We start from the raw sequence: 27928 nt of genomic DNA on the forward strand, positions 1-27928 counted from the left end.
TGTTATCGTATCTAACCATGTTTTAATGTTATTGGGCCAAGCCCATGTTATCTATGTTATTGGGCCTAACCCATGTCTTATTGTTATTGGGCCTAATCCATGTCTTTTATGTTATTGGGCCGAGCCCATGTTATATTGCCATTGGGCCCTAGCCCATGTATTAAGGTATTGGGGCCTAGCCCATTACTAACTTTGATAGGCCCAATTCTAACTTCATGAGTCCATTAACATTATCTTGCAATTTCTACCAAAATGTTACCAAGTAGCAAACTTAAATAAGTTCATTTTTCCTATGAAAAATACTTGGTAATTTTTATAGTTTTCGACTTTCCGGATTCTTGTTATAGGTCACTTACATATGTGCTCGTTTAAACGTCCAAAATATGTTATTTTAGACTCGACTTTGTAGTAACTTGTTTACGGTGTCGATACGCCCAAATTGTCGTCATCAAGTGTTATGTATTTCCATTTCAACCATTTTATTTAAGTGTCCGATTTAATAGCATTTCTTGGACCATGTAGGAACATGTATGTGTATTTATTTTGACCACCCTATAGGCATCTAATACATGCACATATAGCACATATTACATGCACTTGACAAGTTACAAAAAAAAATGTATATATAATTTTTACCAAAAATTATATGTACATATATGGTTACATTTTTTTTAACCATTTATTTTCGTAAAAGAATAAGTTTAAGTACATAAGACTTATTGAATATTTAAGACTTAAATATTCTCATTAGGGTTTCCAAAATGACGTTTATGACCACTAATCGCGTTTAACCTTGTTAATCACCTTTTAATCCCTTCTTTAATCGCGATTAGACTTTTAGTAAAATTCGCCATAGTTTCCCCTAAACTATGACGTTTCTCACGTTACAAAAACGTATTTAAACCACATATCAATTTCCAAATCGTCACCAAGTTGTTAAGCTTTACCAAAAACCATTTTTTTAGTAATAATCACACATGCTTTCATTCTTTCATGAGCTTTTAACATATATATATTTTCCAAGTTAGTAAAATACAAAGACTTTTATATATCACCCTTTTTTTATAACAAGCTTTATATGTTCACTTTTATATATATATATATATATATATTAATACCAAGTTTACTAATTTTTAAAAGTCAAGTTTCATGTTCACTACATATTTAATATTTCAAGAACCATAATAAAAGTTATATACACATGTAAAGCTCATGATTTTAGGGATGATGATCTTGCATGATTTAAACATAGTCATGTTTAAATCATATTTTCATGTCTAACATGGCAAGAGTAACATGCTTATAAATTACTACAATATATAAGCATCGAGATCATCATAATCCCATTTTTTTTACACAACTTGTTCTAACATGATCAACATAAACAACAAGATTAGACTAACTAGCTATCACAAATCTTAATAAATCAACACATAATATAGTTATATTTAGTGTTTGTTATGTTTGAGATTAGGGTTTTTTTTTTTTTTTTTTTTTGTTATGTTTATCTTTAATTTCAAGATCATCAACTTGTACAATAATAATCTACTAGTAATAAGAATCATAAATATGGTGTTTAGTAGACTTACAAAGTGCACAAGCTAACTAAGAAGATTAGAGGAAAGATAAGCTTCAAGATAGCTCCTAGTGATCCTCCATGCTTAAACCATGTTGAGAGGTTCTTAGAAGGTCTTGAAATGGCTAATATTATTGTGAAATGTGGTGTAATGGTGGTGTTTTTGGGCTGCCCTTCCAGCCGTGATTTAGAGAGAGGAGATGAGAGAATTTTGTGTGTGTAGTAAGGTGTAAAAGTGAGGAGTATGATGGATAAGTTTAGTGGTTAAGTGTTATAATTACAAGTTCATGCACTAGTCATTCATACGTACAACACCATACTTCAAATCTCCATTTTTCAAACAAATCAAGTGGTTAAGGGGCTTATGGGACCCCTATGTTGACCGAGATATTAGGGGATGGTGATCATACATATATTTTTTTTTCTTTTTTTTTTAAACTTACTAAAAACTATATATTTTGGTCCTTAAACGAAGTTCGGTGATTAGTATTTTAAGTACATCATTAGTGAGGTAATTAGAGATTAGGACTTTAATTATCATTAACTAGTTCACTAGACTAGTTAAAATAGTGCTTAACTAGTTTAAACGGTTCCCGGTTAAGTGGCGGTTCACCTATGATGCTTTTATGTCGTACCGATATGGATTTTCCGTAAGTTGTTTTTCCGCACCCAAAAGATGTATGAAGTGATTCCGAGTCCCAAATTTAGCTTAACTAGTTCGCTAGATTCTTCGTTTGCTTGTTTCGTGACAAAAATGTCGCCTACTAGTTCGTCGATTCGCTAACGGACTAGTTTAGTGCATAGCGACGTAACGCCGGAAACTTGTGATTATGAACATTCCGTTGATATCATCTTATTGTTTTAGTATATTTTTCATCAATTGACATTATTCCGAAATCCCGGAATGCTTTGTTATAGGTTCGGACGTGTTAAAAATGCTATATTTTAAGCCAAAACGGGCATTTTTGCAATTAGGGCGTTATACCGGAAAGTCCTAGATTTTTGCAAGATATGTTTTCTCATTAGTGTTTTCTTATGTAAATGGACTCAGTTATGTTATCCGAGTGTCGTTTTTCAGTGTTTCGGTCCGATTTCACGGTTTGCTGGCATGAATAGTGTAACCGTGAATGGTGCACGCAGCATTTTCTACCAACACTTTTAGGACATTGCTTGTTTGGTTTCGCTTTACGTCTAAAACCAACATATGTTTTAGATTTGTTTTCTTGTCCTAAGGCTGTTATTCAGTTAACGACACTGTTACGTAATTAAATTACGCTAAATGCATGAGATTTAGAAATATAAATAGTGATTAGATTGTACGGAATTACCAGTTATTTGCCAGTTGTTACATTCCCCCCCTGTTAAAAAGAATTTCGTCCCGAAATTCAAGTTGAGTCATCCTTTGCAGGAGTCTTCTTAAACAGGTGGAGATATTTTGCCTTAATCTGATCTTCACGTTCCCATGTGTACTCGGGTCCGTGACGTGAATTCCAGCGGACCTTGATTAGTTCGATATTACTTCTCCTTGTCTTGTGGACCTTCCAGTCCATAACCTCTACGGGTTCTTTGGTAAACTGGAGCGTGTCGTCGACATGAATTTCATCCGCTGGAATGATAACTGTATCAACGGTCGGACTTTTCCTGAGGTTCGACACATGAAATGTGTCATGTACATTACTGAGTTCTTCTGGCAGTTTCAACTTGTACGCAACGGTACCGATCTTCTCCAGAATCTCAAATGGCCCAATGTATCTTGGGTTTAGTTTCCCGCGTTTCCCGAATCTAGCTACGCCTTTCCAAGGTGAAACTTTCAGTAAGACTTTGTCTCCGACCTCGAAGGATAATGATTTACGTCCTCTGTCCGCGTAGCTCTTTTGTCTGTCACGAGCCGCTTTGATACGGTCTCGTATCTTTGCTATCTTGTCGGTAGTCTCTTGGACTAGTTCAGGGCCAATGAGTTGTTTGTCTCCGACTTCCGCCCAACACAGTGGTGATCGGCACTTCCGTCCGTATAGTGCTTCGAATGGGGCGGCTTTAATGCTTGTGTGATAACTGTTATTATATGAGAACTCTACCAGCGGTAAATGCTTATCCCAATTTCCGCCCAAGTCCACCACACAGGCGCGAAACATGTCTTCCATCGTTTGGATGGTTCGCTCACTTTGCCCATCGGTTTGCGGATGAAAAGCGGTGCTCAGAGCTAGACGAGATCCAAGTGATTCTTGAAATGATTGCCATATTCTTGATACAAAGCGACCATCACGATCCGAGATTATCGAAGTAGGCACTCCATGACGTGCCACAATCTCGTTGAGGTAGATTTCGGCTAACTTCGCTTTACTATCTTTTTCACGAATGGGTAGGAAGTGAGCCGACTTGGTTAATCGATCAACGATAACCCATATCATGTCATGACCTCGAGAGGTCCGTGGGAGTCCTGTAACGAAATCCATTGATATCTGCTCCCATTTCCAACCAGGAATCACGGGTTGTTGTAATAACCCAGATGGCTTTTGATATTCGGCCTTGACCTTTGCACAAGTTAGGCAATTCCCCACGTAGATCCCAATCTCTTTCTTGAGTTTAGGCCACCAATAATATTCTTTCAAATCCTGATACATCTTATCAGACCCTGGGTGTATTGAATATCTGGACTTGTGTGCTTCATCCAGCACTAAGTCTCGTAAGCCACCAAAACAGGGAATCCAGATCCTTCTCATGAAATACAAAGTGTCATCCTTGTTCTTTTCCATTTGTTTTCTCTAATCCTCGCAAGGATTCTGGTTGAATGTTCTCCGGCTTTAGAGCTTCTAGTTGTGCATCGTGCACTCGAGTAGTAAAGTTTGTTTGAATTGTCAACTCTAAAGCTCGTACCCGTAATGTTTTGACTTGCTCATTCCGGCTTAAAGCATCCACTACAATGTTTGATTTGCCCGGATGGTACTTGATTTCACAATCACAGTCATTCAACCACTTCACCCAACAACGTTGGCACGTGTTTAATTCCTTTTGATAAGTATATGTTGAAGAATCTTATGATCGGTGAATATGGTACACATAGTACCATAGAGATAGTGACGCCAAATCTTTAAAGCGAATACCACTGCACCCAACTCCAGGTCGTGAGTGGTATAATTCTTTTCATGAACTTTCAATTGTCGTGACGCGTACGCGATGACTTTTTCACGTTGCATTAGAACACAACCCAATCCTTGGTGCGATGCATCACAATACACCACAAAGTCATCGGTACCGTCAGGGAGTGATAAGGTTGGTGCTTGGCATAGTTTATCCTTGAGTGTATGGAATGCCAATTCTTTTTGTTTCACCCCAATTGAACTTTTTATCCTTTTATGTGAGAGAGGTTAGCGATTGAGAAATTTTAGAAAAAAAATTCTCAGTGTCTACGATAGTATCCCGCTAAGCCCAGAAATTGTCTTACTTCCTTTGAGGTTTTTGGGGTGTTCCAGTTCTTTATGGATTCTATCTTAGCTGGGTCAACATATATTCCGTTCTCGTTCACCACATGACCAATAAATTGTACCTCACGAATCCAAAATTCGTATTTCGAGAATTTGACATACAATTGTTCTTTCTTAAGCAGCTTCGGAATAGTTCTCAAATGTTGTTCATGTTCTACCTCGGTTCGTAAATATAAATATATCCTTAATGAATATGATCACAAACCTGTCGAGGTATGGCTTACATACCCGGTACATCAAATCCATGAACACGACGGGGGCGTTTGTTAAGCCGAAAGGCATAACAAGGAACTCGTAATGCCCATAGTGATTCCTAAACGCTGTCTTAGGAATGCTTTCCACCTGAATTCTCAGCTAATGATATCCGGATCTTAAATCAATCTTGGAATAAAAGCTGGAACCTTGTAACTGATCGAACAAGTTGTCGATCCTCGGTGAAGGATACCGATTCTTGTTAATTAGCTCATCTAGTTCTCTGTAATCGATACACATTCGAAAGGTTCCGTCCCTTTTCTTGACAAATAGCACCGGAGCTCTCTAAGGTGAGAAACTCAGTCTAATGAAACCCTTGTCAAGAAGTTCCTGAAGCTAAGTAGATAATTCCTGCATCTCTGAGGGCGCCAGTCTATACGAAGCTTTTGCCACCGGTGCAGTTACTGGCACTAGATCTATACGGAATTCCACTTGTCGTTGTGGAGGCAGTCCCAGCAAGTCTTCTGAAAAGACTTCAGGGTATCCCCTTACCACAGGTATGTCCTCCACCTTGCACTCCTCGACCTTCTTGTCAGCCACACGGGCAAGAAGGGCGATGTATCCTTTTTCTCAGACACCTTTAAGCTTTCATGCAACTAATAATTCGTAGAGGCATGTCCTGTTTCTCCCTGTGAACTAACAAATGTTCTCCATCGACCAGGGGGATGCGAATGATCTTCTCTTGACATGTAATTTCGGCTTAATTGTCGGATAACTAGTCTATGTAAAAAAAAACTACGTCGTAACAACCCAATTGAACGGGTAAAATGGTCAATGTTAAATTTCTGTGCTCCAAGTTCGAGTGTGCATCCTTTAATGTCTTCTCCTGACTCAACTAATCTACCGTTGGCCAATCCTATGGAATGAGGGGGCGTCTAGCTTCATTGACTCTAGGCCAAGCATACTTTGAATTTTATGGGGATGAAGCTAATACCGACAGCGGTGTTAAACAACACGGATGCAACGGGTCGGTTGATAGGAACGTATCGGTGACCCTTAATGACTTCACATGACTTCACTAATTCCTCATTAGCTAATTTGATAGAGCAAGACATGTTTAACCTACATGACTCTAATTCGTGTATATGCTTAGTATCTAAAGACACTAAGTTAAGCCGACGTTGGTATCCAAAGAATTGATACATGATGGTTGTAGAGTATTGCATACCCCTAGACTTGCTTACTCACTAGCTTGATTCATCCTTAACCATCCATGCTCGTAGTGACCTCCTTGCCAGAGTAAAAACCACCTCGTTCATTCTTAAATATAGCTAACTCATTAGTTTCTGTTTTGTGCCAAGTCTCACCACACTGCTACTCTTGTCACTTTTGTAAGGGCCCTCATGATGAAAGTTTCACCTATCTCATTCCTAATTTTGACAAGTTATTAGCATACTTCTTAATGCGCGTATCGATTATGGCACTAATCGCCTTTGCTTCGCTTGTCACGGGATTTCTCTTTCTATTAACACCCTCCTTGGGCAGTCCTCCATCCTCACCACATCCTTGGTGAGACTAACCGAGAGAGTTACTTGAAAATAAATCTAGGTAGGGTGACATGATGTGATCATGATTCGGATCTCAGGGCTAAACCCCAAATGTAGCTCAGTGCGTTTGGATTCGAGTGTTATCCAATATGCAATCAATCCTTGACAGATTGTAGAGGCGTCGGGGTAACTAACAACATTAGCTCTAATCATGATCGAGTTCTAAAGCTCGGTTCCCAAACTTGGAATTTTTCCACTAGCGAGCAATACTCTTCTCGCTTAAGATTCTTGAGTTCTTCCCACAATAACCTCTTTGTTGTATTACTCCCTATAGTTTACACTTGGAGATTCCACCAAGTTAACGCCTCATTCAACAGAAGGCTATTCGTTTACCAAAACGTTTACTTAGGAGTACATTTATTAGCAAGATTAACTGACTTCCTTGTCTTTATCTAGCGGATAGAACTCACCGCACCTTCCGTATCAATGAGGTCTAGCGACTTATAATCCGAAAAAGCCTTAGGATTAAAATCTGGTGTGATTGCATCTCCAAGTGTAGCATTGCCACTCATTCTCGTCCCATCGGGATTTGAACCACTTGAACTACCGGTACCATCAGTACCATCACTAGTGTCGACTAGACAACCTCATGTTGTTCCATATGACCTCTAGTTCAACTTTAATAGTAGGGCGCTAATTAACTGACCCTCTTCTAGGCGTAGATTTTCTTGTCGACGCCACATTGTTTCCGATACATAGTATCATTGGGTCTAGGCTTTTATTTGGACAGATATAGCCTATCATGCGCCTAAGAATTAAGAATGTGATTGGTCATGGAAACCTCAAGACAGCGTTGCTCCGGTATGTTTGAACAATGATATTCATGAATAAATGCATAGTACCTCTTGAGTGTATTAGCCATGTGCCTAAATGGGAAAAGAAGTAATTCGTTGAGGAGGAGAAACCAAACGGTCGTCTCCAATTTTTATGACGTGTATCCCATACTTCCTGGATCTCAATCGCCCAAAGTAGGAAAAATCCTTCGCCGCACTAGCCCGTGTGACGAATACGTTGATACTCCTTGAGCTCCACGAGCTTCGACAAAATTGTTATAATTTCAATAGATGTCGAATAATACAATGAATAGGTTATAGCTTGGCTCATGCCATAGTATCCCTTAGAATAAGACAAATATCAAACGACAGAGTTTAATGTAATCATCTCCGATAACTAAGATAAGGTAAGGTGTCATAGACACCAAAGAACCAGCCCATGTACAAGAATTTCGAGAATGTTGAGGAAAAATCCTCCATGAGTGGCTAACGAGTTTTGTTTGCTTTCGATGACTAGTCTCAAACGACTCGTGTTATAGATCGAATGTTAAGTGCAAACAATACGTGTAGTCTTCCTGTATCGTAGAGTGTTATAGTAACCATTCCGGTTAGTGTTCTACTAGATAGAAATTTGAACAACTCAAGAACTTCGAATGGATAGTGATCTCTTAGTTTGACCCGCAGAGCCCACCAGGATTCCCATGCACTACAAGTTGTTATTACGTGGGCCCCCGTAATAATAAATTGTCTTGCATGGTCACCCCAGTGTCTCTCGTTCAAAGCAGACGATCAGTCAGAGAGAGGAGTCTATTGTCTACATACCTTCAACATAGAAGGGACCTTCGTGCTGGTCCACGTGCCAATGCCCCTTGTCATTAGTCGTGAAAGGGCACAATGTTAGTCTAAAAAGAATTCGTAATAATAACCACTGGAGGGGCACCTTCAAGATGAATACCTCATCTTCCTTGCCTTAACAAGAATGTAATAAATCATGATCTTTATGAATCTCAAGGACCTCTTCCCACTAGTAGAGTTGTTGTTCAAGGCTGCCACCTCCGCCTTGTCGTCACAACCGAAGCTAGACATATACTACCCGAGGAAAGCAACCATCTTCCACGGAATCAATGCTTTAGGGTCTCGATTAGGGACCACTTCCGCCAAAAGCTTCGTAATAGACACGAGGTCGTCATTATCATCGAGTGAGTTATGTGTAATAATAGAATTCATAGTCGAAGGTATTTTCATTCATGGCAAATATTCCATACAACACATGTATAAATATATTATATATATATATAATTAATCACTAAATCTCATGTTGTTTTTGTTCTCATGTTTCACATGTAAGCCTTAGTGTTTTCAAGTCTATTCCTTATAGACTAAACATGTATTGAACCATATCAGTTACTTATGATTGAGCCTGCATGATAGATCCTCATGTTATAGTGACACAATGAAAACCTTTTGTCATTTTGTGATACTTTTTGAAATCATCTTTGTAATGTTATCAACTTTGTTTTCATGTGAGAGCCCTTGGTGATTGTAGACCAAACTTTATAAAAGTTTGTCCCCGGTTCACTACAATCGGAGCTCTGATACCAATCTGTCACACCCTGCTAGTTGCGGAAGCGTGTTGCGTGTGACGTAAGAAAGGTAATCATTGCATCCAATCATGTATCACCGGCTCAAGACTTGTTTCCTGAAATACATGTAGTTTTAAAAAGTCAACAAAAGTTGAGCGAGTTCATGCAGTTTTTGTTATCATATGTAATCGTAGAATTCATGAAAACGAAATCTTGTAATCATAGTATTCATGAAATTGAGATCTTGTAATCGTAGTATTCATGAAAATGAAATCTTGGTATCGTAGTATTCATGAAAATGAAATCTTGTAATCGTAATTCATGAAAATGAAATCTTGTAATCATGGTATGTTCTGATTCATTCATGGAGTCTGTTAAGGATCTATCAGTGGGTAGCGAGCCCCTGACATAATGTACCATAAGTAAATAACCAAACCGAGAACACTTTGTTATCATTTGGGATCACAAAAGCACTCCACGGTTAACAACTAGGAGTGGGGCGTGCCTCAAGCCCAATAGATCTACACCTTTTGCACCTTGGTCACTATGTGATTAATGGTTACTAATGTCATCATCCTACTTATGCACATTGATCATGTTATCTTCTACTCCGTAACTAACATACCAATAGTTTTAGCATGTATTTCCCCTCGATGTTTTTGAAAACAAAACATTGAAAACAGTGAAAGGAGGGACATGAACTCACAAGTTTGCGTTCCGTGTATTATGATATCGAAGTGAGCGTCCGTACGTGTCAATAACCTACATGTGTACTAATCTCATTAGACACTAGGTGTTTCAGATCTCGTACAAGTTGTTCATCTTGAATTCTTTATTATGTTCTCGTTTGTCATTTGGAACAACTTTGTATTTTAGAGCGTTAATAGTTTACTCTCTCGATTGTTATGTGTATACATATATTCCATACGTATTGAATTCGTAAGCATATTCATGTATTCTATGTGTATTGACTTATGTGTGATCGGCTTCGTTCTTCACACGTCCTCGTGCAGTGCACGCATGTCATTGAGCCTTTGCTCATGTCATTGGGCCGAGCCCATGTCATTGGGCCGAGCCCATGTCATCTATGTTATCGTATCTAACCATGTTTTAATGTTATTGGGCCAAGCCCATGTTATCTATGTTATTGGGCCTAACCCATGTCTTATTGTTATTGGGCCTAATCCATGTCTTTTATGTTATTGGGCCGAGCCCATGTTATATTGCCATTGGGCCCTAGCCCATGTATTAAGGTATTGGGGCCTAGCCCATTACTAACTTTGATAGGCCCAATTCTAACTTCATGAGTCCATTAACATTATCTTGCAATTTCTACCAAAATGTTACCAAGTAGCAAACTTAAATAAGTTCATTTTTCCTATGAAAAATACTTGGTAATTTTTATAGTTTTCGACTTTCCGGATTCTTGTTATAGGTCACTTACATATGTGCTCGTTTAAACGTCCAAAATATGTTATTTTAGACTCGACTTTGTAGTAACTTGTTTACGGTGTCGATACGCCCAAATTGTCGTCATCAAGTGTTATGTATTTCCATTTCAACCATTTTATTTAAGTGTCCGATTTAATAGCATTTCTTGGACCATGTAGGAACATGTATGTGTATTTATTTTGACCACCCTATAGGCATCTAATACATGCACATATAGCACATATTACATGCACTTGACAAGTTACAAAAAAAAATGTATATATAATTTTTACCAAAAATTATATGTACATATATGGTTACATTTTTTTAACCATTTATTTTCGTAAAAGAATAAGTTTAAGTACATAAGACTTATTGAATATTTAAGACTTAAATATTCTCATTAGGGTTTCCAAAATGACGTTTATGACCACTAATCGCGTTTAACCTTGTTAATCACCTTTTAATCCCTTCTTTAATCGCGATTAGATTTTTAGTAAAATTCGCCATAGTTTCCCCTAAACTATGACGTTTCTCACGTTACAAAAACGTATTTAAACCACATATCAATTTCCAAATCGTCACCAAGTTGTTAAGCTTTACCAAAAAACCATTTTTTTAGTAATAATCACACATGCTTTCATTCTTTCATGAGCTTTTAACATATATATATTTTCCAAGTTAGTAAAATACAAAGACTTTTATATATCACCCTTTTTTTATAACAAGCTTTATATGTTCACTTTTATATATATATATATATATATATATATGTATATATATATATATATATATATTAATACCAAGTTTACTAATTTTTAAAAGTCAAGTTTCATGTTCACTACATATTTAATATTTCAAGAACCATAATAAAAGTTATATACACATGTAAAGCTCATGATTTTAGGGATGATGATCTTGCATGATTTAAACATAGTCATGTTTAAATCATATTTTCATGTCTAACATGGCAAGAGTAACATGCTTATAAATTACTACAATATATAAGCATCGAGATCATCATAATCCCATTTTTTTACACAACTTGTTCTAACATGATCAACATAAACAACAAGATTAGACTAACTAGCTATCACAAATCTTAATAAATCAACACATAATATAGTTATATTTAGTGTTTGTTATGTTTGAGATTAGGGTTTTTTTTGTTGTTATGTTTATCTTTAATTTCAAGATCATCAACTTGTACAATAATAATCTACTAGTAATAAGAATCATAAATATGGTGTTTAGTAGACTTACAAAGTGCACAAGCTAACTAAGAAGATTAGAGGAAAGATAAGCTTCAAGATAGCTCCTAGCGATCCTCCATGCTTAAACCATGTTGAGAGGTTCTTAGAAGGTCTTGAAATGGCTAATATTATTGTGAAATGTGGTGTAATGGTGGTGTTTTTGGGCTGCCCTTCCAGCCGTGATTTAGAGAGAGGAGATGAGAGAATTTTGTGTGTGTAGTAAGGTGTAAAAGTGAGGAGTATGATGGATAAGTTTAGTGGTTAAGTGTTATAATTACAAGTTCATGCACTAGTCATTCATACGTACAACACCATACTTCAAATCTCCATTTTTCAAACAAATCAAGTGGTTAAGGGGCTTATGGGACCCCTATGTTGACCGAGATATTAGGGGATGGTGATCATACATATATTTTTTTTTCTTTTTTTTTAAAACTTACTAAAAACTATATATTTTGGTCCTTAAACGAAGTTCGGTGATTAGTATTTTAAGTACATCATTAGTGAGGTAATTAGAGATTAGGACTTTAATTATCATTAACTAGTTCACTAGACTAGTTAAAATAGTGCTTAACTAGTTTAAACGGTTCCCGGTTAAGTGGCGGTTCACCTATGATGCTTTTATGTCGTACCGATATGGATTTTCCGTAAGTTGTTTTTCCGCACCCAAAAGATGTATGAAGTGATTCCGAGTCCCAAATTTAGCTTAACTAGTTCGCTAGATTCTTCGTTTGCTTGTTTCGTGACAAAAATGTCGCCTACTAGTTCGTCGAGTCGCTAACGGACTAGTTTAGTGCATAGCGACGTAACGCCGGAAACTTGTGATTATGAACATTCCGTTGATATCATCTTATTGTTTTAGTATATTTTTCATCAATTGACATTATTCCGAAGTCCCGGAATGCTTTGTTATAGGTTCGGACGTGTTAAAAATGCTATATTTTAAGCCAAAACGGGCATTTTTGCAATTAGCGCGTTATACCGGAAAGTCCTAGATTTTTGCAAGATATGTTTTCTCATTAGTGTTTTCTTATGTAAATGGACTCAGTTATGTTATCCGAGTGTCGTTTTTCAGTGTTTCGGTCCGATTTCACGGTTTGCTGGCATGAATAGTGTAACCGTGAATGGTGCACGCAGCATTTTCTACCAACACTTTTAGGACATTGCTTGTTTGGTTTCGCTTTACGTCTAAAACCAACATATGTTTTAGATTTGTTTTCTTGTCCTAAGGCTGTTATTCAGTTAACGACACTGTTACGTAATTAAATTACGCTAAATGCATGAGATTTAGAAATATAAATAGTGATTAGATTGTACGGAATTACCAGTTATTTGCCAGTTGTTACAGACGCAGGAGTGTTGAACTTTGGCGAAACTCGTTTACGGATCACATCAAAATTTGGTGAATACAATATTCGGAATACCAAACGGGGGGATAAATATTGTAGAAAAAATAAGAGCGAGGGATAGCAATCCGGTTGTAAAAGAATGGAGGGACCAGTTCAATGATAACACTAAAGTGTCGCCACTCGGGCTGAAGGACATGATGGTTACAGACACTTCAAGTGACCGAGCGTTTGAATTGAACTGGTTGGTGTTGTATAATACTATACTTGGGGAGATAAGCGCATGCAACACACTTAATCAGCGATTCTTGGGATGCGTGGACCCAAATGTTAAAATATCGAGCTTTGATTGGAGCAGCTACATGATAACCTGTTTAGATCGCACGACGAATGCATGGAACCGGAAGAGGAATGACCCTTTTAGAGGCCCGATCGTGTTACTAACGGTATGTGAGTCTACTCTATTGTTCATAATATGAGACTGAAAACACTACATGCATAAAACACCACAAAAACTTTATTTAACAACATAAAATTGGTTACATCAGATACAATTTCATACAAAACCATTAAAGTCTATTAAGACACTAATACACTATGTTACTATGTATAACACTACAGTCACATATATTAGATTACAAACAAGTCTGTTTTGGAACAATACATTGGATATACTGTATTCTATAGCATATTAAACAGTACAATCACAATAAAACACTACATTTACAAACAGTTCACTATGTAAAACACTACAGTCAATAGTATAACACTAATACACTATGTTACTATGTATAACACTACAGTCACATATATTAGATTACAAACAAGTCTGTTTTGGAACAAATACATTGGATATATTGTATTCTATAGCATATTAAACAGTACAATCATAATAAAACACTACATTTACAGACAGTTCACTATTTAAAACACTACAGTCAATAGTATAACACTACAAATAAGCATGCATACCCATTAACATGACTACATAATTCTTAGAATTGAATGCTTATATGTGCAGGCTGCATACGCGTACGGCCAAATGGATGTTTTCAAGCGTCATAAGAAGGGATCTCATCCGATTGAGTTGATAGATGACGGAATGCTCGACGAACTGCTCGGAAAGCTTGACGACATACTTTGGGCAGACCACATAAAGCATAACACCCCAATGATACCTAAAATTCATGTAGATGAAGATAAGCCGAGGAGTGAAAAGGTTAAGAAGATACCTGAAGAAAGTTGAAACGGCATCTGAAAAAAGTGCGGATGATAATGTGGATGGGGGCAACGAAGACTACAGACCGTACGATGAAGGGGACGACGACCATCTGGGAATATACAAACATTGCAAAAATTATCTGTTGTCACAGCCAAGTACACAGGAGTTGCCGTTTGTATGTCAAGTTGGGGCAGACGGCGAGTTTCGGATCCCAATGGTATCACAGTATGGGACGCCGCCCGTCTACTCACAAGAAGAAAAAGATAGTGAAGAGGTACATGACTTGATAACCTTTTTAACGTTTGGTATAATATCATACCTATTTATAATTATATACATCTGACAACGATTTGGATGACACTTTATAATTTGGTTAACAGGAACAGGCGAAAAAACTGGATGATGCATTTAAGGAATTTGAAGATTGCATTGAGAAGATCAAAATTACAATGACGGAAGCTTTACGTTTGCACCCAAACAGTGAAATGATATTGAGTAGGAAAACGTCATGGATTGCGACGGTCCGCAAACATCTGAAGGACGTTGCGGATAATGAGGAAGGCGATGTTGGGTCAGAAAAAACCCCCACACCTGTCAAAAACACTGGACTGTTGACACAAGGTAATCAATCTCCTTTCTCGCCCATGACTTCATCATTGCGCAGAAGTAGATGAACTGATATCTGCAATACAATCCATACGACACCCAGGCACACAATCGAAAGCTGAGGGGATCCAACCAGTGAACTTGCAAAGTGAACTGGACAACGTCGCAACAACGTCAAGTATTCCAGACACTGAACAGGAAGGAAACACCTTACTGCAATATAAACTCCAGAGGCCAAAAAGAAACACCAATCTTCCAGATGCGCTGAGGTCACCGTACGTGCAGCGTGTGGTTTCATTAACAGATAAACGAGAACAATTGGAATCTGCATTGGCTAGCTGTATACTTAGCGCAACGGGAAACAAATGGTAAGTATCGACCACAACAAAAAAATTAAATAATTGAACGAATATGCTTGTTAATTAATGATTGTGTTTCGTGTTATTACGTAGGGATGTTATATTCGATTGCCCAGCAGGTGTCTCGATTTTGAGAGGCTCGTTTGAGACGATCTACCTAGAATTATGCTTGGATGCAGATATTATATCAGCATGGGCTGCAGTCCTTAACCACGAGGAGCGGTTAAGGGCACCGGGTACCCCCACGAGGCTGTTTTGCAATGCCGGAATGTTGGTAAGTCACATTTCACACTTTATAAAACACTATTTGATAATGTAGGACAGTTTATAACACCACAATAGTAAAAATAAATTAGAAAAAACTACTTATAACAGTATATGCTGCAATCAACCAGCTTTTGATATATCGTCAAAATATCGAAGGGACAAAGTAGCTTATAAAAACTTAAATGTGTTATTTATTATGAAACAGGTGGCAACTAATTTTGAAGGGACCGAGGAATACAGAATCTCGATGTTCTGTAGCTGGATGGAAGCAATATTAGGCCAAGCAGATAGCATGGACATCAGAAACTTCCAAATGGTATTCGTGCCGGTGCTGTGTACTAAACACTACATTCTAGTGTTCTTCAATCTAGCACAATACCAAATATTGGTGATCGACAATATCGAGGGTGATGTCCCTATCAACATACGATACAGCGGCTACGTAGAAAAAGTTGTAAGAACACTACCAGTAAAATAATAGTTGACATACAATATCTATAACTTTTAAAATACCCCATTTGACGTCGTAAATTTTACAGATCAATGCATTCTGCTCGTATGTCAAAAACCACTCGCCTGCTATCGCTAAAAAACTGTGATCAACATCACCGGTTAGTCTGAAGTTCCCGTGGCAAACATTGTATAACGGAACAGATTGTGGAATATTCGTCATGCGTCATATGGAGACTTTTAAAGGTGTTATTGTAGTTATAGTTTCATTATTAAAGTTGAAACTGGCATGTACGCTAATTTGATTTGTATTTCTGTTCACTAGGGACAAGTGTGCGCGAATGGAACTGCGGGCTATCGCCAGAGCGAGACATCACGGGGGAGGTGTTGAAAGATCAATCGAAAGAACTATGTGACTTGCGAATAAAGTACCTATAAAAAATCTTGTTAAGTGACATAAACTCACTGCGATCTAAAATGGAGAAAGAAGTACATGAGTACGCAAATTTGAGTCAAGATGAAATAGTGGAAAATGCTAAAACTGCAAAGCACAGGATCGAATTACGATTGAATGAAGAATAGCACATAGTTTCGTTACAATTGATAATGTTTTGATACATGTCTTATTTTAGATATTAGCCTGGTGGCCTGGTTCTGAAATGTGTTGATACACGTTTTAATTTAGATATTAGACTGGTTTCATTTTGTCTGGTAAAACGGAACACACTGTAGGAAGTGATGGTAATGGTATATTTTCCTTAATATAACACTATATTTCAGTATAAAACACTGCATGTATAATGTGACAGCATGTAATTGTTTGATTCACGAGATTATTGTTGTCATAGTTCAAACTAAAACACTACATTTAAATATAAAACACTATATTATAAAAAAAGAATTCATTTAGATCAATTTAAAAAAAAATTACAATTTCTATTCATCTTGACAACGTACAAATTCAAAAACATATAACACTATAATTATACATAAAACACTATAAGTAAATGTCAGACTTTAAACTAACTGTATATCACAATAACACCATGTATATTACTGCATTTAATACAGATTACCAGCATGGACACATTTGATTCATGTTATACGAAAACGAACCTATAATATAACACTACAATTCAAATATAAAACACTATATTTAGAATATGATAAACGAATTTACGAACAAACAACGTAAAAAAAAAAATTATGTTTTCCCATTCATGGCCAACATGAAAATAAAAGACAAGTTCGAAATCTATAAACTCCAACACAAGGAATCCAACAAAAAATTAAACGTCATTAAAAAAATAGAAAAAAAACTCAAAGTTTGCATAATTTAGTAATCAACTACTCCTGCTCTTCATCTTCTAGCTCCTCTTCGTCGTCTCCTTCACCCGCCGCATCTTCTAGCTCCTCTTCGTCGTCTCCTTCAAGGGCCGCTTCATCACTTTCTGAGGAGTCGTCGGCCTTTTCCCTTGCCGGGTACGTGCAGGTACGTATATTATGCCCCCGACGTTTGCAATTACTACATTCACGACCCTTTTTTTTCTTCGCAGATTGAATAATGGCAATTTCACGATTACTCTTCATTCTGGAAGGTTTACCCATACCTTTAAATCTAACGGTTTTCGGCATGCGAACAGTTACAGGTGTTTCTTGCGTGTATCCAGTTATTTCAGCAAACCTATCGCGACGACTCCTAGGGGGTGCGTTTACGACTGCCTGATCAACGGTCGATTCATACTGGACAACATGGTCCCTGAAAGCGCACAACGCATCAAAGTTATGAACCAACCTGTTAATAAGAGACTCGGCTGACCTTGTTATCTCCCTTACAACACCATTAACTTGATGGTACCGATCATCACTTTCACTAATCCCTAATATCGCTCCAGGGGCACTATTAGGAACAGCTTCCCTGGTCCACCGTCGCATTATATACCTTTCAGGGAACTGCCTGATATCAAGAAACCGCAAAACGCAAAAAATGTGCGCACACAAAAGCCCAAACTGTTCATACCTATTGCATGAACAACTCACGGTCATGTCTAGCTGCCGCATCATAACCTAATACATAAAAACAAAAAAAAATGAGAACAAATATATATACTCAATTAAAACTATAAGATAAAACACCATGGACAAGAAAAAATTATAAACAAACAATTGTTACATTCTATGGTTACCTAAAAAAATGTAGTACACGTTTGAGAAAAGTCCTTCACAGAGATGTTCACAAAGTTATCCTCTCTATCATCCCATTTTCCAATACCACACTTGTGAATGGCTGTCTGAATTTCAAGTTGCGCATCAAAGAAAATTGTCCGTGTGTATATGTTTGCCGCCTGTTGTTCTAAGACAAACTCTTTTGCAAATATTTGGGGGTTCGTGTGCCTAGTATCGTGATCATTCTTCCTGTGCTCGTGTCTTTGGGCTTCAATTGCAGAATCAAAATGCCCCAAGAATTCAACAAGCGTACAGTTCGGGTTGCAAAACTGCCCAAAGAAATGGTTCTCACTCTCCGAACGTGATGAGGTACGCATCAGCCCAGACATGTGTTGATCACGATAGTACGCCGGGATCCATGTATCCCTAATCTGATAAATTGACTGTAACCATTCATGATTCACCAAATCAAAATCAGCCAATATAACACCCCATTCGGTTTCAAACTGTTCTGGTAGTAATGCATCGGTCCAAACAATATCACACAACCTCTTCTTAAAATCGGTGCTATTGCATAGGTTGGCGCCAACCTAATAAACAACGAGTCAACAATAAAAAAAATTAAATATACAAAATACATGATAAAACCTGATAAAACATTATATAAACGTAAAACAACATCGATAAACAAAAAACGACATATTAAGATATAAAAAAGTACAAAAAACCAACAAAACAATTCCATTAAAACAATAAACGTCGTAAACCATAATTTTGGTATTTAATAAACCTTGGTTGTAAGTTTCTCCATTATATGCCACATGCAAAGCCTGTGCCTACTTTCAGGCCAAGTATCTTGAATAGCTTTCCTCATCGCTGGGTCTTGATCAGTTACAATCACAGGTGGTGCGCGCCCAAACGCCTGCCGAAATGCGTTAAGCAACCAGCTATATGTTTCGGCTGTTTCATCCCCTATTATAGCAGCACCCAAGGTAACATTACGATAGTGATTGTCAATGCCGGTAAAAGGTACAAACATCATATTGTACCTACACAAAAATATATAAAGTTAACGAGTCTTTTCATGCATATACCACTACAATAAAAACATTATCGTGGTGATAAAACACTATGATATAGATCTATTATGGATGTAATGAATCTAAAAATAAAGGTAGGATACGAACTTGTTACGACGATAAGTAGCATCAAAGGACACAACATCCCCAAAAATATTAAAATTTCTCTTTGTATCACCATCGGCCCAAAACAATGCACGTAAAACGCCATCGGCAGTTGTAAGGTATTCCATAGAGAAATTGGGCATAAATTCTTTCTTCCTTCTTAGGCGTTTGATAACCATGTCAACATCGTACTCAGTCATATACCTATTTAAGTCTCTCTTGAAGTTTTTGAAGTCAACTTTAGTGGCACCTACCTTATCAAAACCTCCATAAAGAGTCCTCATAATGTTAAACGCTCTAACTGGACCAACGTTTATGGCACTCAAAGCATTCACGGCTTCTTCCTGTACGTAATTCATAGATCTGTTTTCAGGAAGCAAGTACCTGTCATCTTCAGCAACAAATGAGTGATTATGCGACTCCTCGAAGTAATAAACCACGTAAAGATTATCCGGGGTTAACTTAACCCGAATGCACGCTTCACATCCGGTCCTTATAGAAGGAACCCTGCGAGTAATCTTAGACTTCGAGTTAACATTAGAACTACCAGCCTCCTAGGTCGAGTCAATCGCCTTTAAGGGTTTAGTACCCTCTTTTGAGCATACGAACCATTTATTATGTATTACACCCTTTCGAGGCTCGTATTGAGTATCCTTCCTAGCTGTGAAACCTCCCGCCTTAGCATATCTTTGGTAAAAAAGAAAGGCATTTTCCAGCGAATTAAACAGCATATGCATCTGAGGTTTAATCAAATCATCAACATCTGGAATAAATGTCATCCTTCCAGAATTTGGGGACACCTGAACATTACCAACGGGCTGGTATGTAGGAATATCTACAACGAAAAATCGACACATCAGTCGTTTATAAAAACAGTTATAAGAACATGTTTCTAAATTTGATAAAAACACTATATGAAGAAATAACACTATCTGTTTCCTGTAAAGACACTATACAACTTAATTAACAAATAATCTGTTGATTTAAAACACTTAATAATAATAAAATTCTACGACAAATAAAATAAATATGTCTGCACAGAATATAACAGTATTGGTGTGGGGTAAAACACTATGAAAAGAAATTAAGATTGCTGTACATAATATAACACTATATATTATCAAAAAAAAAAAAAAAAAAAAACTCTGTTAATGATAAAACACTACAACATACAATTCAATGTATAAAACACTATGAATGGGAATTCAGATGTGTGAATAAAATATAACACTATTGTTCATACATATGACACTATACACCTAAATATGAAAAAAAAAATATCCTTGTTAATTATAAAACACTACAAAAACTTACTAAAACAAGGGTAAACAATTCAATGTATAAAACACTATAAAAGGAAAATAAGATGTGTGAACAGAATATTGATTATGCATATAACACTACACATCTAAAAAACTATAAAACGGAATTTTGATCATGCATATAACACTGCACTATAAAACACTACGGATCATGCATATAACACTAAACATCTAAAAAATCAAACAAAAATAATAAAAAAAAAGTGATCCAGAAAAAACAGTAAAAGAACAATACCCTGAACAACTTAATGTATAAAACACTACATACACACATAATCAAACCATACTAATGTCCTGTAAAAACGGCATACTAAAAAACAACACGTCGAACAAATAACACTAATTATCGGAACATGATAACTATTAAGAGATTAAAATACTATGATACACATGTACCTGCATCGCCAGACTCCATTGAAATTGATATAAAACTCCAGAATCGAATAAGAGAGCAGACGTTAAAAAACTGTATTGTGTCTATCGATTTGATAAGCCTTTTTGTATTTATAATTGATGATGATTTATACGTATAAAACAATCGTATTGTATCTTGCAAAAAAAAATACAAAATTCGATCCAATCCCTAAAGAATCTCATCGACAGTTATTTTTTTTTTTCAGTTATATTGTAAATCAATTAAATGACAAAAATGTACAATTACTAATCTACCCTTTTGAATTAATTAAGAGGAGGGACACTTGTCATTCCAAGATTATTTCTTACACTTCTTACAAAAGATGCACTTTGTACAGGATCCTTTACCTAACTAATTTAGTCATAAAGATTATCATTCTTCATACTAAAATTTTGGCTTACACACATCAACATTTGTCCTACACATTTCAAAATTTATTATACATGTATCGAAATTTATTCTACACAACTCGTAATTTATTTAACAAGGCTCGTAACTTATTCTACACTCTAAATTAATTTTCTTTTTTGAAAAAAATATATATTTTGAAAATAAGTTACAAATTTAATATAATCAGCTATTAAAGAGAAAGACTACAAATTAACGTTATATGTAAATTAACATTATACCCTTACAGTAAATTAAATACAAATATTAAATAAAACATTCTAATTGGTTGAATTTTTTTTTTCTTTAAAAGGAATATTCTCATTGGAACTCTTCATATAATCGATATACATATAACTATGTGTATCAATCCACCTCCCAAACAATATTTGTGAATATCACAATCTCCTAGACCTCTAGTGAAGTTCCTTGTGAATATCGCTAATAACATACGTATTACAATATTTATCCTTAGGGGATGAGACACTCAAGGTTATTATCCTTACCATGACCAATTAACATGCGTCATGTCAAATTCTTTACAAAGTACCTTTGAACCATAGACCTTACTATTTTACCTCACTCGGCCACCAATCACACACATCATTCAAGAGATGAACCCGAATACCCGATCCTCAAACCCCTTCTCTCCAAATCCATATTGGTTGATGTACCCCTAGAACTTACCCGTGCCCCTTATCCTTAGCGGTGATGGCGGTGTTCTAGCAAAGGTTGGAACCAGTGACGGAGCTAGCCCAAAAATTCAGGGGTATCTCATTTTTTTATTAGGGGCATCATTTGTATAAAAAGATAAAAATCTTACACTATGTAGGTAGAGTTGAAGGATATTTTTACACTACGAAAACGGAGTTGAGGGATGACCCGAGCTACCCTTCCTTATACATTGCCTCCACCATTGGTTGAAACCCTTGCAACTCTATCCGTGAGGTGCGTGGCCTCCCTTAAAATTAAAGGACATTTATGTATACACTTTACTTGTGTAAGTACGATACCCCCACCTTTGTGTTCTAATTCATGCAATTGAATCTCTCTATCCAAGCTCAATTGACCTCCGAAAGTCAACCTTCATCCAATTAGTGTACCTTATAATGCATTATTGCGTACTATAGGCATATGCATCAACTGGGTTATTTTCAAAACACAAAAAAAAATATTGTCAAGTCAATTTTAATTGGTCTTATTCAACTATAGACATCATTACATGAAGTGGGTTATTTTCAAACACCTTAATGTGTGAATTTGGACCTTATAAATCTTTTTATTTAACCCAAACCGACCTTATAGGCAAACATCAAACACTTTTAGATTTCCATTCAACTATAGACATCATTACATCACGTGTAGGGCTATAAACGAATCGAACATGCATCGAACAGTTTGTGAACCGTTTAACAGAAAGTTCGTTTATGTTCATTCGGTTAGCTTAACGGACGAACACGAACAAAAAATTTTGTTCTGTTAGCTTAGTGAACGGACACGAACAAATGTCTCGTTCGTTTGACTGCGTTCATGAACGTTCGGTAATATATTCGATTACGTTTGTTCATATTCGTTCAGTTACGTTCGTTCGTGTTCGTTTGATTATATATTAAAAAATTAATAAATAATAAACCTTTTATCTAAATATACTGAAAACTTGATAACCCTATTTTTTTCAAAGTAAGCTAAAATTTGGACATTCAAGGCAGTTTTTGGGATAATTATATCCACGTTAGTTAAACTTTGAATAATTATGTCTAAGTAATTCTGGATAATTATGTCTAAGTTAATTAAACTTGATTCATTGTTTGGTGGTTGTAGTAGACTTCTTATTGATTTATCATTTGATGGTTGTATTTAACTACTTATGTCCAATGTTTAAGGTTAAGAATGTTTTTTTTTTCAAGTTAAATGTTTGTTTAAGTTCGTTATTATTCGTTTGTGTTTGAGACCAATATTCAAGAACAGTTTGCGAACAACTGAATTTCCAACCCCAATAGTGCAAAGCAACCATAAAAGGTATAAAAAATTATAACAGAGATATGACTGGATAACAAAAAGAAATACCTTAGTGAAATTAATACCCCTCAATGTTGATCAAATCACAAACAACGTATCGCACCCTGTGTCATTACATAGATCCTCGTATCTAGACTTGGGCCTCGGTAGCAGTGTGAAGCGAAGACCATTCCGACTCGGGTCTCGGGATACTCTGATAGTCAAGTCAGTGTATACGTTATATATGTATCAAGTGTAACCATGTTCCGAACACATATAAATTATTAGGAGGATTGAGAGTTGATCAATATTCATAGAAATGGTTAAATTTGCCTTTATAAAGGATAAATATAAATTATTAGGATTGAGAGTTGATCAATATTCATAGAAATGGTTAAATTTTCCTTTATAAAGGATAAATGAGCCAAACCTAATGGGTAGGCCAGGACATGGGTCTAAGCCCATTGGACATGTCAAAATTAAAAAGGGTGCCATAATTTGGTCTAGCTAAGTTTTTTTTTATTTATTTACACTATTTTATTTTAATTCTAGTAATTTAATTTTTTAGTATAATTTTATGTATTATGATAAGAATTCATATAAAAATGTTTTATTTATTAAAAATAATTTATTTTTGTTTAAATAACTTTATACTCGATTCAATTATATGTTTACATTGCTACAACAATTATTTTATTAAATTTGACATAAATTTTATACGTATAGCTTACAATACAATTTTGATACATATATCCGTAACATATTATGTTGTGTGTTAGCATTAGTATTGTTCGATTCTAAGGAAACGTTGTTTTTTTAATTATTCAAGCTTCGACAATGTTCGATTGGTAGATGTTACACGAGAGAGGTTGTGGTTCATGATATTTTAACCACAATTGATGATCGAAAATCCATTGTCCTCATTCCGAAAATCCACAACCCTGTAGAAGTCAAGGACTTTAGACCGATCTCTCTGGTGGGGGTTGTCTCTAAAGTCATTACAAAGGTTCTTGCTAATAGACTCAAACCCGTCCTCCCGAAGCTTGTTTCGCCGGTTCAATCTAGCTTTATAGAAGGTCGGTCTATCTTAGACAGGTCGTTATTCTCAATGAGAATCTCTCTTGGGCTAAGGTTATTAAAAAAACAAGTTCTTGTTTTTAAGGTGGATTTTCGAAAAGCTTACGATTCCCGGTTTCCTTTTGGGTGTCCTCAAAAGCACAGATTTCCCGGTTTTTTGGAGGAAATGGATAGAATCTTGTTTAAGTCGGGTAGATCCTCGGTTCTAGTGAACGGCTCCCCTACTTACGAGTTCAAGTTGTCAAGGGGTCTTTGACAAGGAGACCTAATATCTCCGTTTCTTTATGTGCTCAAGATGGAAGCTTTGGAACTTATCATGAAGAAGGCGGTGTCTTTGGGGCTCTTTAAAGGCTTTGTTTTTCCTAATGCGGGACCCCTGATTTCACACATTTTCTATGTCGACAGCTTCGTCTTTATAGGGGGAATGGTCCGAGTAGAACATTTTTAACCTCAATCGTATATTGAGGTGCTTTAACCTTTGCTCGGGTTTAAAAGTAAACCTTGGTAAATGTAACAACTCTCATCTAAAATTACTATTTATTATTCTATCATGTCTAATAGGAAACCCTAATTGAAACCCCCAAATAGTATTGCATGACCCCTAAAATTTTCTAGAACAATTGGAATCAGGATCAGGGCCTCTAAAACTCAGGGGGGGGGGGTAAACCCTAGTTGATATTATCAACACAGTTTTTCGTAGAAATCGAATTTTATCGTTCTATCGACTCACCCAAGCTACTTAGACACGGGGCTACCCTATGCTAGGGGGTACCCCTCGCGCCACGCGACAGCCCCTCGCGCCACGCGAGGGAGCTATTTTTCCAGTATAAATAGGGGAGTTTGGCACTTGAAATTCGGTGTTGGTTCGACGTAAAAACTCGCTTCGTACACTGAGATATCATCTGTTTACTACAAAACACACACAGCACGAAATTCTGCCGCGATAACAGGGTAATAGCTCGATCACTGCTACATTTCAAACTGCTCAATTCTTTTCTTTCCTTCAGCTTTTATTATAGTAAATAGTAGCTCGGGGTTCTACCCTCTAAATCCCGAAACTCTGCCCGTTATTAGGGTAATAACTCTAATTACTGGTACGATACTTTATCCGATCGATTAAAACCGATCCAATGGATGTTTAAGTGCTGCCAATATCTGGCTATACTTTGTCATTCATTGTGAGGGTTTCGATCTCGTGATTATCGTTAAAGTTGAATTGAGTTACTACACTAATACGAGTTCCATTGTGTCTAGAAATTAGAACTCGTAATCAGGGAGCTGCTAGAATACTTAGCAACTAAGTAAACTTAGTAGTTAAATAAACTTAGTAAACTTACCAATTACGTACACTTAGTTGTTAAGGAAACTTAGCAGTTAAGCTAGTTGAGTAGATTAATTAATCTGCTAATTAAGTTAAGTAATCAACTAAGCAAATTATAAGAGTTAAGATAAATTAATTAGTTAAGTAGTTAATTAATTAATTAAGTTAAGAAAGGTTAATTAAGATTAATTAAAATTTATTAATCAGTTAAGCAAGATTAATTAAGCTAAGCAAGATTAATTAAGCTAAATAAGATTAATTAAACATCTAGATAGATATCCGTGAAAAATAAAAATATATGAAATAGATAATATCAAAGGAAGGTGCTAGGAAGGTGTAAGAGGATATATATGTAGGTAGGAAGCTTCCTAGAAAATGTATAGGTAACTTCCTAGAAAATGTATAGGTAACTTCCTAGAGAAGCTATATGAAACTTCCTAGAAATTTCATACTTCTTACCTATAAATAGGAAGCCTAGGAATTCATTTCCTTTGCTCATTTCTTTTCTTCTTCTCTCTATACGTTGGTGTTCTAACCAATAATCACCGATGCGATATTCTGTCCGATCGATTCAGGAACCAACTAACGGATGCCAAAGTGCTATACTTTGTGAGTTCGTTAAACGGATGCCAAAGTTCTGTCTAATAAGACTATACTTTGTGAAATTCGTTAAGGTTCGAATCTCGTGACCATCGTTAGGTTTGATGTGGTTTTACACTAATACGCATTCCACTCTGTTAAACTAAATGTTTAACTACCCGAAACTCTACACCATACTCTTACAATCAAAATGGATGCTTAATTATCAGAAGGAGTAGAATTAAGAAGCTTGTTAAATCAATACTGCATGCTTATGAGGTGAGTCCATTCTCTTTTCTCACCGTCTGTGAGTCATTCTCTTTTTACCAAAATTGCTTTCAAAATCATGTTTGGTTTCAAAGTTATAATTACAGGGATTAAGTCTTTGTAGTCTTCAATTACAGCCGATATGTGGGGTTTTGTATACATTACTTGATAACCGTCACCATTGGACAACGGGTTAGCCAATGGGTGATATGACCATAGTCACAGAAACGAGTCGAATGACAAATACCGTTGGGTAATTGGTTGATATATAAACATTGTAATCGCCCTTAATACTGTATATTATAACAATGTGTCGTTTTGTATAAAAATGAATGAACTCACCAGTATTTCCTAGCTGACCAAATCTTTTTAAGACGCGTTTCAGGTAATTACTGTAGATTGGAATAAGGGTGATGATGCGGCACCAACAAGGCTTATAGAAGTGGCTCATTTTATCAATTAAATTAAATTAAGAAAAGTTGTTTTATGTAATCGGATTTATTTTATATTAAAGCTACATTTCAAAACATGGTTTTATCCCATCTATTTAATAAATAAAATCCTGTGTTTTCTAAACTTTGATATTTTCCTAACTCACGGTCCTGATGAAATTTCCGCTGCACTACTTTTCTAAATAACCACCGGTACCACTCGACTGTTCGCGGCTCCCGCCCAGGGTAGGGTCGGGGGTCGTGACAGAAGGTGGTATCAGAACCACTGATTTAAGCCAATAGGTGTTGTGATAATAATACCTAAGCTTAAATAAAAGAGTTAGGAAATTACTATTAACTGGTAGCACACATGATAACATTTAGACTTGAACTTAAGAAAAGATGCCTTAGTATAAGCTCCGAGATAAGCTAAATACTTGTATAAATAAAGTGTGAGGGGTTTTCGTATGCCGTGAGGATGATAACTAGGACGTTGCAAGTATAATAAATAAGCAATAACACTTGACCACTGTTATTTCTTATTTATTGGTACTACTTTGTTCTAGAATATGATCCGTCAGGTAAATACTAATTTCCTGCTTCTTTGCTGAAAGTCATAATGCACTTTCCAAAT

At 36.2% G+C, this 27928-nt stretch overlaps 1 protein-coding gene across 1 annotated transcript; it reads right to left on the reverse strand.

Moving 5' to 3' along the window:
* Positions 1 to 17494: 17494 nt before the first annotated feature.
* On the reverse strand, positions 17495 to 21234 carry LOC110919567 (protein FAR1-RELATED SEQUENCE 5-like). Its single transcript, XM_022163838.1, has 7 exons — positions 21216 to 21234; positions 20107 to 20332; positions 19501 to 20004; positions 19104 to 19362; positions 18373 to 18903; positions 18168 to 18214; positions 17495 to 18104 (listed from the first exon to the last, which is right to left on the reverse strand). The coding sequence occupies exons 1-7, from the start codon at positions 21232 to 21234 to the stop codon at positions 17495 to 17497; spliced, it is 2196 nt and encodes a 731-aa protein (XP_022019530.1).
* Positions 21235 to 27928: the final 6694 nt, after the last annotated feature.

The sequence above is a fragment of the Helianthus annuus genome, chromosome 16, assembly GCF_002127325.2.
Source record: "Helianthus annuus cultivar XRQ/B chromosome 16, HanXRQr2.0-SUNRISE, whole genome shotgun sequence".
Lineage (NCBI taxonomy): Eukaryota > Viridiplantae > Streptophyta > Magnoliopsida > Asterales > Asteraceae > Helianthus > Helianthus annuus.

What these genes read in the sequence shown, in the direction of transcription:
- LOC110919567 (XM_022163838.1), bottom strand. An exon ending in GCTACTTATCGTCGTAACAA is followed by an intron (nt 19,363 to 19,500) that starts GTTCGTATCCTA and finishes ATTTTTGTGTAG; the next exon opens with GTACAATATGATGTTTGTAC. An exon ending in ATAACTTTGTGAACATCTCT is followed by an intron (nt 18,215 to 18,372) that starts GTGAAGGACTTT and finishes TTTATGTATTAG; the next exon opens with GTTATGATGCGGCAGCTAGA.